The sequence below is a fragment of the Candoia aspera genome, chromosome 5, assembly GCF_035149785.1.
Source record: "Candoia aspera isolate rCanAsp1 chromosome 5, rCanAsp1.hap2, whole genome shotgun sequence".
Taxonomy (NCBI): Eukaryota; Metazoa; Chordata; class Lepidosauria; order Squamata; family Boidae; genus Candoia; species Candoia aspera.
In genome coordinates, this window is record NC_086157.1 from 46,903,068 (window position 1) to 46,916,025 (window position 12,958).

At 37.4% G+C, this 12,958-nt stretch overlaps 1 protein-coding gene across 3 annotated transcripts in view; it reads right to left on the reverse strand.

The window, feature by feature from the left end:
* CTPS2 (CTP synthase 2) overlaps positions 1–12,958 on the reverse strand; it is an 83,158-nt gene that overhangs the window by 46,160 nt on the left and 24,040 nt on the right. For all 3 annotated transcript variants that reach the window (XM_063305131.1, XM_063305132.1, XM_063305133.1), the window contains exons 4-9: positions 11,578–11,678; positions 10,228–10,344; positions 7,273–7,356; positions 5,872–5,952; positions 2,795–2,946; positions 523–655 (exon numbers count right to left, since the gene is read on the reverse strand). In XM_063305131.1, coding sequence (XP_063161201.1) covers positions 523–655; positions 2,795–2,946; positions 5,872–5,952; positions 7,273–7,356; positions 10,228–10,344; positions 11,578–11,678 — 668 coding nt within the window. The remainder of the gene's footprint in view (positions 1–522; positions 656–2,794; positions 2,947–5,871; positions 5,953–7,272; positions 7,357–10,227; positions 10,345–11,577; positions 11,679–12,958) is intronic.

Sequence of the window (12,958 nt, forward strand, 5' to 3'; positions counted from 1 at the left end):
ATAGGTCAGATGAAAATAAAGTAGATGTGTATCTATTATCTGCTATCTACATCTTGCAAAGTATAGAACAGCTCAATATTAATACTAATGTTAAATCAGGTGCTAGTAGTCAAATTTCCAGTGCATTCTACACATTTAAATTGCAATCCAAAATATACATGCATTATATTCTTCTACCAACTAATCCATTTTAACTGTATATGGCTCTGCTTAGCCACCTGTAAAAACATTCTCTTAATGCATACAGTTGTGAGTAGGATTAATACATCAATTAATATTAATCAAGAAATAAAATATTTCCCAGGAACATGGAATTCTCTTTACCTTGCAGAAATTCCATTACAGAAATTATTGTAACAACTTTCAGGACAAAACCACATTCTCAAACCACTTTAGTAAAAGTGCAAAAGATCAGCAAAAGATCTTAAACAGTACATTGTACCGAAAGAAACATTAGAAACATTGCAGGATACTTACAAAACACAAAGAAACAACGAAAGGGAAAAATTGATTGATTCTCACCATTAGATCGAGCTTGTGATTAATTGCTATAGCTGAGTGCTCTAATGCCTTGAAAACAGAGGTGTAGCAATCACTCAGTTTTGTATACTTCCCAACTAGAGCAACAGAACAGCTCTTTAGCATCCTCTCATACCTGACAATATAAAGTATCAGTTAATATATAATTTCCAAATATTTCAGTAGGTTTCAAAGCATTATAAATTTGGATTACAGTTATTATGATATACATGTGTGCATATTTAAATCAAGGGAAGCCATATTCCTAAGTGTCGTAAACAGATTGCTAGCAGCTGTATTATAATTAAGGTTCACCCTCCAAGTTAAAAAGACAAATTAGCAGATGCCTGAAATACTTTTAAAAGACAAAAACCTTCCAGTTTCTTTTATATGTTTAGCTGCAGTGGTATCACCATTTGGATTTCCTCTGCCAGACATCAAAATGTCTCAAACCATCTTAGAGAATGACAGCCCTACACAAACATATTTATAAATAGCTCTATGGCTAATTTATTAGTAAATAGTATTATGGTCAACTGGAATAATTTATACCTCTGCAGATAAGAAGCTGTTTCAGTTATTTATTATGATTCAGGAGAAAAAAGGGCAGTTTAGAATAACATATCAAAGAGGAATTACACTAGGAAATTCCACCCAAGGTTTATGCACCAGTTAGATGTTTTGAAGAACTGAATCAATTTATTTCAAGTGTGGTATAAATGAACCTGCTGTAAAGATGTGCTATTTGGATTTTTTTTTTCCTGATGCAGAGGCTCTATTTTTTATTGGCAGAATTCGTGCCTCACCCTTAGTCTTCCGAGCTTGGGGCGGGGGTAGAAATTATTTATTATATATTTATTACTTCAGTGTATATAGCCAGCCATGTTGGGCAACTTACAACAGCTAAAAACAAAAGAAAAGAATATAATCTAAAAGCATATAAAAACATTAAAAACTATATAACATAATGGGCAGCTGAGATATATAAACAATCAGCAATATTCAACTTAGGCACTGCACAGGCTCTACTGCACACCTGAATTAAGCCATGTCTTTAAGGCCTTATGAAAAGTCGGTAGGGGTGGGGCCAATCTAATCTCCGGGAGGGGGATGATATTCCACAACAGAAAAGCCTCCTTTCCTAGGACCTGCCAGATGGCACTCCCTAGCACAGTGTTTCTCAACCGTGGCAACTTTAAGATGTGTGGACTTCAACTCCCAGAATTCCCCAGACAGCCAGCTGGCTGGGGAATTCTGGGAGTTGAAGTCCACACATCTTAAAGTTGCCAAGGTTGAGAAACACTGCCCTAGCAGATGGGACCCAGAGCATGCCTTTCCTGCTAGACTTAATGGGATGGGCAAATGTACCCAGGGAGAGGCAGTCTCTCAAATAAAATGATAGTGTGACATCTTTGCAGCTCCCTCCCAATAGCTCAGAGAAAATGAGCAAGCAAAATTAACATGAGTTTAATGATTTCCCTCCATTCTCTTCAGCATAGGTAGAGCCATGCAAAGTGTCAAGCATAGGGGTATTTTCTTTTCTTCCTTTTTTGTTGGATGAAGGACTTTTGTAAGTGCTTTAGATGGTGCACTGATTTTTGCTCCTTGTTTTTGGCATTTCTGACTCCAGAGAAGGGAAGATGAGGGCTTTGGCCGGGTTGAACTGCCCTGAGCTTCAACTTCTTGTTTTTCTTAACATTTTTCTGCATAGTTTCAATCTCTGCTTATTTTTGCACTGAGCTCGCCTGGTTCTTACGGTGAAACGGTTGCATGATGCAATGGTGGGGGGCAGGGAGAGTGTTTTTCAGCCACCTTGTCACAAAGTCTGATGCTCATTACGGCCCAACATCACCCAGCTGGCTTTCATGCCTAAGGGAGAATTAAAATCTGAGTGTCCTTGCTCCCAGTCCAGCATCATAATCACTACACCACACTGGTTCTTCTCTGCCTTGATCTAAAATGTAAAAATCAGCATTGGTGCTTTTACCTCACACTTTCCTATTCAGTATTTTTCCATGGAAACCTCTCCAGTAAATAATTTGCATTTTGGCATCATTGGAATTGTAACGTATGTAACATCAAATGATATTGCAAATACTTCCTTAATATGTCATCTCACCAGATTATACATTATTTATGGAAACACACAAATAAACCACTCTTAAAATCCTGGGGCCTGATAAATCCTTCTTGCTCAGTGCTGCAGAAAGATTTGCTGGTATAAATATTTTGGAGGGGAAATGGAGAAATCAATGTAACAAACCAAGAACTGTACCTATCTGCAATTTTTTTCCATTTGAAAAGAAGGTGACTCGGTTGGTCATCAATTGGTAGGCTTAACCTCTCTTTAAAGTATTTAATTATGCCTTGTTCTTCCAAAAGGATTGGTACTCGGTAAGTGGAAGAAACGTCATGGATGAATATTACCTGGAAAATATGAATTTCAATTATTAATAGTGGAAATTTAAAACTGAAGATGAGGGGTGTCTGTGTTTGTGTGTGTATGAATAAACAGGTGTTTCCTTAAGCTCTACACATTGCTCTTCCAAAAGGATGAATTATTTTATGGCATAGTACTGATGTTGCTAAGGTCCTTGAAGACCTGGCTCTTCACACAGGCCTTTGGCGAGGGTGAGTGAAGCCCTGTTGGGTTGTGTGAATTCATTTCTTTTTGGTTCCTATCTGGTTTTTTGTTATCTTTGCCATCTTTTATGATCAGATTAAACAAAGAATGTACTATGAGAACTGGCAAGTAAGCAAGTATCCTTAAGGAAATTGAGCAAAGAATTAAATCCAATGGATGAGATGTTAATCAGAAGCAAAAGACACAGATGATATTCTGCACTGGTGGAACTCAGAAAAGATATCAGGTCCTTACAGAAGAAACATGCTCTGAGCCTTTGGGGAAGAGAAAGACATTGTAGAACAGGTAACAGGACAGTGGCTCCCTAAAAAGTGGAAGGGACATAGCTGCAACTTGCAAGAATATAAAGATATAAGTCATTGTATTTGGCAATTCACTACTATAACAAACTGAAGCAAGCCAACTAGATGTCTTGGCTTGGGTAGTGTGTTGTCTGCTGGGAGCAAATGGCAGGAATGTGATAGATCAGCTTCCAAGATTTATGAAGTTCACTGATAATTATCCCATTTTGCTAATTCATGTAGGGAGAAATGATACTGAAAAGAACACTAACAACCATATCGCCATGTCCTTTGAAGATCTAGAAAGAAAACTAAGGACCATGGGAATTAATGTGAAGTTCTAATTCATCCCTCCAGTCCATGGAATAGGACTGGAAAAGAATACTTCAGGTGAACGACTGGTGATGCAAATGCTGTTAATTGGAGTGATTTAGGTATGGGGATTATAGTCTTAGTTCTCTAGATGTCAGACTGCCAGGATGAGATGGACTGAATCTCAGAAGGACTGGTAAACATGTTCTTGGTCAAAGCATGCTGGGTTTGATTACAGTAAGACACTTTAAACTGAATCACATGGGAGCTGTAGAAGAAAACCTGAAGTAAGGGCCTCAGATTAAAAAAAAAAAAGGAGTGCTGCTGAAATGGAACCTATTCAACCTCTCAATTAAAACAGAAAAACTATTGGCTCAAAATGTTCACGGCGTTCATTCTCTATATTACTATTTCTACTCTACCACTCAGAATACAGAAAAGATGCACAATCAGTTTAAAACTTTAGTGTAGGAAAGCAAATATGACATAATAGAGCCCTCTCATCTAGCAAAGGACACAATTTGTTCAAAGTAATGAAAGCAATAAAAAATAGAAGAGTTATCATGCATGTTAAAAGTATCCATACCTCCTCAGAAACACTAATGATACTGGAGAACATATCAAAGCATAAGCATCTAGAGATAAAGAAAAGCATTACCATTTGGAAATATCTAATATCACCTTCCTAACCAAGAAGATATGGATAATATTTTCAAAACACGAACTGCAGATTTTTAAAATGATATAAAATAGTACTGTAAGTGATACCCAACATCTGCTGGAACAAATTCTTCCATATAGTCCTTCCAGAAAATTCTTGACTTTGTTGACAATTTTGTCCTTCAGAGGATGGAGAAAAGCACAAAAGGATCAGCTATCCTTGACTTGAGAATAGGGAATAGGGAACACTTAAAAGAAGTAGAAGTAGCGGAAATATGGAGGAAAATTATCACAGAATAGTAGTTTATTGCAAACTTATTATGAATCAGCTGTGTGATATGAAAAAATGATAAGTAATGGAAAGTAAGAATTCCACTTTATTTTGCATTGGTCAGGGCATAATTATTTAAGAAAGATTCAGACAAATTCTATTATGGAATGAATTATGAATTCAATGGGATTTATTTCTAAGTAGACATAGTATGCACAGAATGGGCTTAGTCCATAATCAGTAGGCCTGCTTCACACATAATTCCTACCCATGTTTTTATCCTAACATGACCTGTGAATCTACTGACAGTGGCTTGAAAACTGTCAGCCAAAAACCAACTAATCATAGCATTAGCTTAGTATGATGTCTTAACCCAGTATGCTTAAAATTATTATCAAAGGCTTCAACCCTATTTCTACTTATCCTGGGATAAAACTCAGTGGGGGTTATTTCTGAGGAAACACGGACAAGATTGAAGAGTCAAAATTACCTGAGCAGCAGAATACAGAATATGAAGATAAGAGTTCACATGTTACTATTATTATCGTCATCAGCATCCATTTAATGCATAAATATCCCTTCATTTACTAAGAACTTTATTGGGGAAAAGGAGACACTAGGAGTCGAGCTCAACTCCAGGTCACTTTAGATTTACAATCCCCTGTTTGAGTGTTTTTAATTATTACATAGCCACTTCTATAATCGTATTGTATACGTTCTTCTAATACACGGAGAGTATAGTAATTTTTTAAAAAACTGCTAAAAGTTTCAAGAACTGCCAACTCCAGCAAAAAATAAATTTGATCTATTTGAAGCTATGTTTAACTGTATTAAGGAGAAATAATTTTCTGTCAAATACAGTTTTAAATCAGCCTCCAAAAAAAACTTCTGAACTAAAAATAATGCTCAGGAAATCATTTTATTCCCCTTCAGTGCCAGACAACTTTGAAAAGTTTTTAAAAGTCTGATTTTTCAGTGCAACACTGACATCTGCTGGATTCTTTTAAATAACATACCACCCTCATTTTGATCTAATCCCCATGATCACCTCAGTGAGTAGCTGGTTCTTTTCCTCTATTATCCAACATATTTTCTCATATGAAAAGGAAAATATTTTTAAAAAAACAGAAAATGATTGCAGAGAACAGTACAACCGTGACTTAAAAAAAAAACATGCTACAAACCTGTTCAGGTTCCACATGACAAAACATTGAAATCTTTTCTTTCACAGCCATTTCTATGGGTTTGGTACTTCTACAGACTATCTGTAAAAGAGATATATACAGCTTAGCAACACAGTGTGGAATAACAGTTTCCAAGAACCAGTACTTTCCTTTTTTATTTTTGCTTAATTAAAAAGCTTTTAAAGTGTACTTTTCCTACAAGAGAAAAGGAGAAAAGGCATGTTTCAGCTTTCATAAAAATAAATCTATTACACTAATAACCTATGACAGAATTTCCAAATCTCACCAATTAATCTGAATTCCCTTCCCTCCTCCAATCCAACAATGCCTGTGATTCTAAAACTTCCTGAGATGTTTTGCAATTTTTAAGAATGGGTGAAATACTGTTTTAATATTATGCCGTGCCTATCTTGTTTTTAAATCATCTAGTTACTAACACAGAAAACCTTCTTAGCAAATAGAATCACTGAAGCAGAATCTCAGGTGTCCCATGCAGACCTGGAGATTAATGCACACGTCGATCTGAAGTGCATCTTCAGATTTCACCCAGAAAGAGATTTGTACTAAAAGGCTTCCAGGCACAGATTCAAGAAAACAGTTCTTGATAAGTTGCTTTATTACAGATATCAGAAACATCATAATTAGAGCAGAAAACCAGCAACTGCAAACTATAAGACTACAGCCATATATAGCAGACCAAAGGTTCAAATCTTATGTCTCTTTCTTCTACCTGTGCATTTTAACTAAAAGAGACATTTGTCTTTGGGAGAAATGGTTGAAATTTATGCATTATTATGTAACAAAACATGGGATCCCAGACCAGCTGCTTCTGATCTTGCCCAATCTAGCCCTTAGTCATGGAGGTTCTCCTAATTCAAGTAAATGAAGTTGGTCCTGTTTCAGCAAAGTTAGATACCAGAACCTTGTTAAATGTGTAATATCTAGTGCCTTTGCCAGAAAGTATTTAGTCAAAGATATCTTTTTCTATTCACTGCCTAACAAATAGGTACAGAATGGGCAGCCAAAAATATAATGCAATTACATTAAGCAGATAGCCTGTATATACCTCTGTTTAAAATTTCAGCTAATATTCCACACTGCAAGCAAAGATACTAAGTCCCCCACCCTCCCACTAATCATTAATCAGGCAGTATCTAATATAAAAACACAGTGAACCTATTTGGCTGTATTTAGCAGATAAGGCATTTTTATAATAGAGTAAACACATTTTTATAACTTTAATCAGCAAATTCCCACTCAGATTCACTGCCTGAGTAAAAATAATACCCTGTAGACATGGCAAGTGAGAGACAACTATAAACATACCAACCACTTCCATTCTAACAATATAAATGTGTACTTTTCTTTCAGATGTACTAGTGCAGATTATATTAAACTCACCAAATCAGGAGAAAGACCAAGTCCCCTTAAAGCCCGGACACTGTTTTGAGTAGGTTTTGTTTTCTGTTCACCAGTAGCATTGGGCTGAAAAAAATAATTAGAATTAAGTCATTCCAACTTCATTTTGGTTGGTAAATACTGCTACAGTTCCTTTTTGATAATAATAGTGCAATGAAATATATGCATGATATATACATAGCTTTGATACTATACGAATAATTAAGATTTAATAGAATTCAGTGAAACCCTGATTTAATAATCCTTCCATTAAGTGGAACTGGGATGCCACAGACCCAATTTCTATCCCCCTGCAAGAACAGACAAGTCCATTCCATCTGAGTAGTTTGAATGATGTAGTGTAGTTAAATTTACATTAATTTTACCTTAATGTTATGATATTCACAGCAATTTGCTGTGGCAACATTATACAAATGATGTAACTTTATGCAAATGATATAAATCACCACAATGACTTACTTTTCTATTTAATAGGCATTTGGGATCCCTATCGGTCAATGAAAAATTTAATATTTTATCATTCAATAACTGGGGTTCTCTAGCCAAGCATATCTGCACTAACCATAGTTCACATTCACAGCGTATTTTGCAGCATAATTATTGAACTTAAACCTACATTTCCCATTTACTTTCCAATTAGCTCCCCCTTCCCTATTCTGGTGGTAATTCATTCTTATATAATGTTTTCATATTGAACTGAGGTCTGAGGCTGGAGTTAAAATCGCTGGAAGAAACATTAACAATCTCAGATATGCAGATGATACCACTTTGATGGCTGAAAGCGAAGAGGAACTGAGGAGTCTTATGATGAAGGTGAAAGAAGAAAGTGCAAAAGCTGGCTTGCAGCTAAACCTAAAAAAAACCAAGATTATGGCAACCAGCTTGACTGATAACTGGCAAATAGAGGGAGAAAATGTAGAAGCAGTGAAAGACTTTGTATTCCTAGGTGCAAAGATTACTGCAGATGCTGACTGCAGTCAGGAAATCAGAAGACACTTAATCCTTGGGAGAAGAGCAATGACAAGTCTCAATAAAATAGTTAAGAGCAGAGACATCACACTGACAACAAAGATCCGCATAGTTAAAGCAATGGTGTTCCCCGTAGTAACATATGGCTGCGAGAGCTGGACCATAAGGAAGGCTGAGAGAAGGAAGATTGATGCTTTGGAACTGTGGTGTTGGAGGAAAATTCTGAGAGTGCCTTGGACTGCAAGAAGATCAAACCAGTCCATCCTCCAGGAAGTAATGCCAGACTGCTCACTTGAGGGAATGATATTAAAGGCAAAACTGAAATACTTTGGCCACATAATGAGAAGACAGGACAGCCTGGAGAAGGTGCTGATGCTAGGGAGAGTGGAAGGCAAAAGGAAGAGGGGCCGACCATGGGCAAGGTGGATGGATGATATTCTAGAGGTGAGGGACTCGTCCCTGGGGGAGCTGGGGGTGTTGACGACCGACAGGAAGCTCTGGTGTGGGCTGGTCCATGAAGTCACGAAGAGTCGGAAGCGACTAAACGAATAAACAACAAAACTGACAAAAAATAAAAAATATATTCTTATTGGTAAAATAACTTTTGGATAATGGCAAGTGAGACATGGTGGCCGGCAGCTGGTTGTGGGCATTCTGCTCCACTAAACACAGCCAATATATACAGACATGACATTTATTACCAAGTTGTTTTAAATCTGCACTGAAGAAACCAATCGCATGACTAGTGTAACATCAGCACATATCCATTGTCTCACACAGCATTGTTTGGAAGTCATTTTATCAGTAAAGAGTAGCTATGAAAAGCCTACACTCCATTTTATTATGTTCTTCCTGTGTGTGCCATTAACAGACTTGTGGCATGTGTGGAAAGCTAGGATAAAAATTGAATGAATGAATGAATGAATCCTTTAAATGTTAATGGAATTCACCAGAGCAGCTGGTTCAATGGTTCAGTAAATTGTTTTAATATTTTGTAAGTGGAAATTTCCAGTAAGAGAGAGGCATGTAAATTCCATTACTATTTAAAAAGCCTTAAATCCAAACTGTTGTTTATTAGACAACTTCGGTCATTGTGCTGGGGAATTTGGGGAGTTGCAATTCCAACATGTTTGGAGGGTACCAGATTGGGAAGAGTGGGCATGGGTTCAAGGTCCAATGCTTCCCAAAACCTATCTTTAAAATGCATTATCCTTAAATAGGTTCCTTTCAATTAAATGATAATTTTAAATCGTTTTGAAGACAAAGTTTGCATTTAAATGACATGCTTCCCTGGACACTGACTGACCCATTTGGGGGATTCACACAATGTACTAAACTGCAGACTAACCAACAGGCTGGATTTACAAAACATATTAAAACACAAAAAAGCCTAACCAACATTTATAGTAACCAAGTTTAGCATTTGCACAAATACATGTGCTTCATTAGGGTTAGGGTTTGAACTAATTAAGTGTCCCATATAAACACAACGAAAGCCTTCAGATGTTTATTCATTGGTTGAAATACATACAACATGAGCTTTTCAAATCTTTCCTAGAACCATTCAGCCTAAAATGTTTTGTTGGCAAGAAACAATAATAAAAAGAGTATATCTAGGAGCATACAGAGAGACAGTCTGGTGTAGTGGTTAAGGTATCAGGCTAGAAACCAGGAGACTGTGAGTTCTAGTCCCACCTTAGGCACAAAGCCAGCTTGGGTGACCTTGGGCCAGTCACTTTCTCTCAGCCCTAGGAAAGAGGCAATAGCAAACCACTTCTGAAAAACCTTGCCAAGAAAACTGCAGGGACTTGTCCAGGCAGTCTCCGAGAATTGGACACGATTGAATGGATTAAAAAAAAAGAACATATGCAGTTCGCAGTTTCATTCATTCCTTTAAAAATCCCTGAATTAAGTATTTTATCAAACTTAAAATGTGTAAAGCAGTAACACATAATGAGCAATATTTACCTGTGGTACTAAGCTGACATGGATATTGCAGAAGTTCTCTCTTTTGGCCTTAAATTGAAACTGTCGGAAAGCTTCTACAAAGGGCATTCCCTCGATATCTCCAATAGTTCCACCCAACTAAAATAAAATATATGGAGTTAGTTTGTTTCAGCAAAAGAAAAACATACTTCAATCTGTACTTCAAATGTTTTTTTAAAATGTATATAGATGATCCCAGTAATAATTCGGACAAATATGTGAGGCTATTGCTATAAAGGCTTTTCCTATTAACCATTAAATAAAATAGATTAGCAATGAAAAAGAAACAGATATAAATACTCTGAATTCAAACAGTGTTTGCCAGTTAGGTTTGAGCCTGGACATGGTCATGCTAGTAGATGACTTTGTCAGGACCTGGGGGGGGGGGGGGATAGTGGACCTGTCCTGGTTCATTTATATCTCTCAGTGGTCTTTGATATCATACACTATAGCATCCTTCTGGATCAACTTTGGAGCTTTGTGATGGATGCCCTGTTCTGTAGTGATTTTATTCCTTCCTCAGTGGATGGTTTTAGTTGGTGGTGGTAGGCAAGGTTTCTTTAGTGACTGCTTACTTGTGGACTGTCACAGGAGTCAGTCCTCTCCCCCGCTGCTTTTAATATCTATATGAAGCCACTGAAAGAGTCATCCAAGTTTTGCTATTTGGTACCATCAGTACGTTGATGATGCTCAGCTTTACATCACTATCTTGGACCATGCTGGTGATGTTTTCCCAGTGCCTGGAAGCTGTGAACATCTGGATGGGAGAGAACAGGCTAAAACTGATCCCTGGCAAGATGGGGTGACCATTTGTCCATTGGAGTTTTCTGATGGTTTTAGTGGTGTCACTGGATAGAGAAGCATTACCCATGAAGGAGCAGGTTCGTGACTTGGGGATCCCTCTGGACTTGCAGCTCCTGCTGGAACAGTGGATAAAAGCTGTGGCCATGAGGGCCTTTGCCCAGCTTCAGCTGGGGCATCGGTTGCACCCCAGGCTGGGGTGAGAGGATTTCATGCCCATTTCAGTATGGCCTCCTGCTAGAGGTAAGGTTAGTTCCTACATTAACTGCCTTCTGGAAGCAGCTGAAAATGGAGCTCTTCTGGAAGGTGCTTGGGACTTGATAATAGGATTTTGGTTTATTCTCTATGTTTTCTAGAGTTTTTGTATTATTATTTTAATGCTAACTGTGTATGTTTGAATTAGGTCCCTGTAAACAATCAAGAGTTGTTTGGGATTGCAGTGTATAGGAGCATAAATATAATAAATAAGCAAGCAAGCAAGCAAGCAAGCAAACCTTTACTCACAGCTTCATACAGAAAGCTCATACTCACTTCAATTACACATATCTGTGGTTCTTTCTTATCATCATCCACAGGAACTTTTGCCTGATTCATTACCCATTCTTGAACTGCATCAGTAATATGAGGTACAACTACAAGACAAACAAAATGTTAATGCAAGAGGAGATTGGACATACACCATTTCATGGAAATGTTCCAAGAATCAAAGTTATAACAGCATTTACAGCTATAGCACCTTCTTTCTTGAGTCTGCTAAAGTTCTTAGAAGATTCTATAGTAATCTGATTAAATGAACTAGTAAGGATAAAGTGCAGTTGCAATGTGAAGTCTTAGAAATACTTGCAACTTGAGTAGGAATACTTGAATATAACGTTTAACAGCTTCTATAATACTGTGCAAACCTAAACCCATTCTCATTGTCAATAGTTCTACAAATATTGTTACCTGGCAACCAGGATTGGCAATTTGTATCTTCCAAAAAGTACCTTAAAAAGTATTGAAATGAAAACGTACATGGAAAAAGAATGACATCAGTTCTGTAAGCAACAATCATTTCACTATCAAATGACTAGTCGTGTGTTGGAATAATGTGCTGGTAAGCATTGCACTGTATGCGGGACTTCTCTGAAAGGAATTAAAGAAGTTCAGGGCAGTTAGACTGGTTCCTGGGATGGAATGGAGTGAACATTGCTTTCTCATCTTTACCCGCTTTCAATATACAATATAAGAATACAGAGCTTATGAACACTACCAGGTGAAATTCTTGATGCTCTATGAGCTTGGTTGTTTGCTTGCAGACGTTTCATTACCTGACTAGGTAGCATCATCAGCGCTAGTAAGTGTGGGGTTTGCTCCCTGTCTATGTACAGTAACTTGCCCTGCCAGTGTTGGTGGGGATGTGGTTTTCTCCTTGGTAGTGTCCTGAAAAACCTTGAAAACCACACCCCCACCAACACTTGCTGGCAAGGCAAGCTACTGTACATAAACAGGGAGCAAGCTCCACACTCACTAGCACTGATGATGCTACCTAGTCAGGTAATGAAATGTCTGCAAGCAAACAACCAAGTTCAGAGAGCACCAAGGACTCCACAGTTCAACCCTAGGCTACAAATATTCTCTTCTATTGGAAGAATCAGGTGAAAAATAGTACAGAATTTTGAAGGCCCTTGTCCGGGTATATCCATGAAGTGAAGTCTGAGAGACAGCTATTAAAGAGAGTGCCTTTTCAGTATGGCATGATTACTTTCTTCTTGCTGGGATCAACTGATACCAGCCACGGGTACATTTTTGTTTAATTTTTTTTAACATAGATTATTTGGTTTAAATAGTTGCAAATTATACTTAAATATGCACTTTCATTATTGACTTTCGTATTTTAGTATTTTACAGATGCTGCAAAACATTCAAAGAA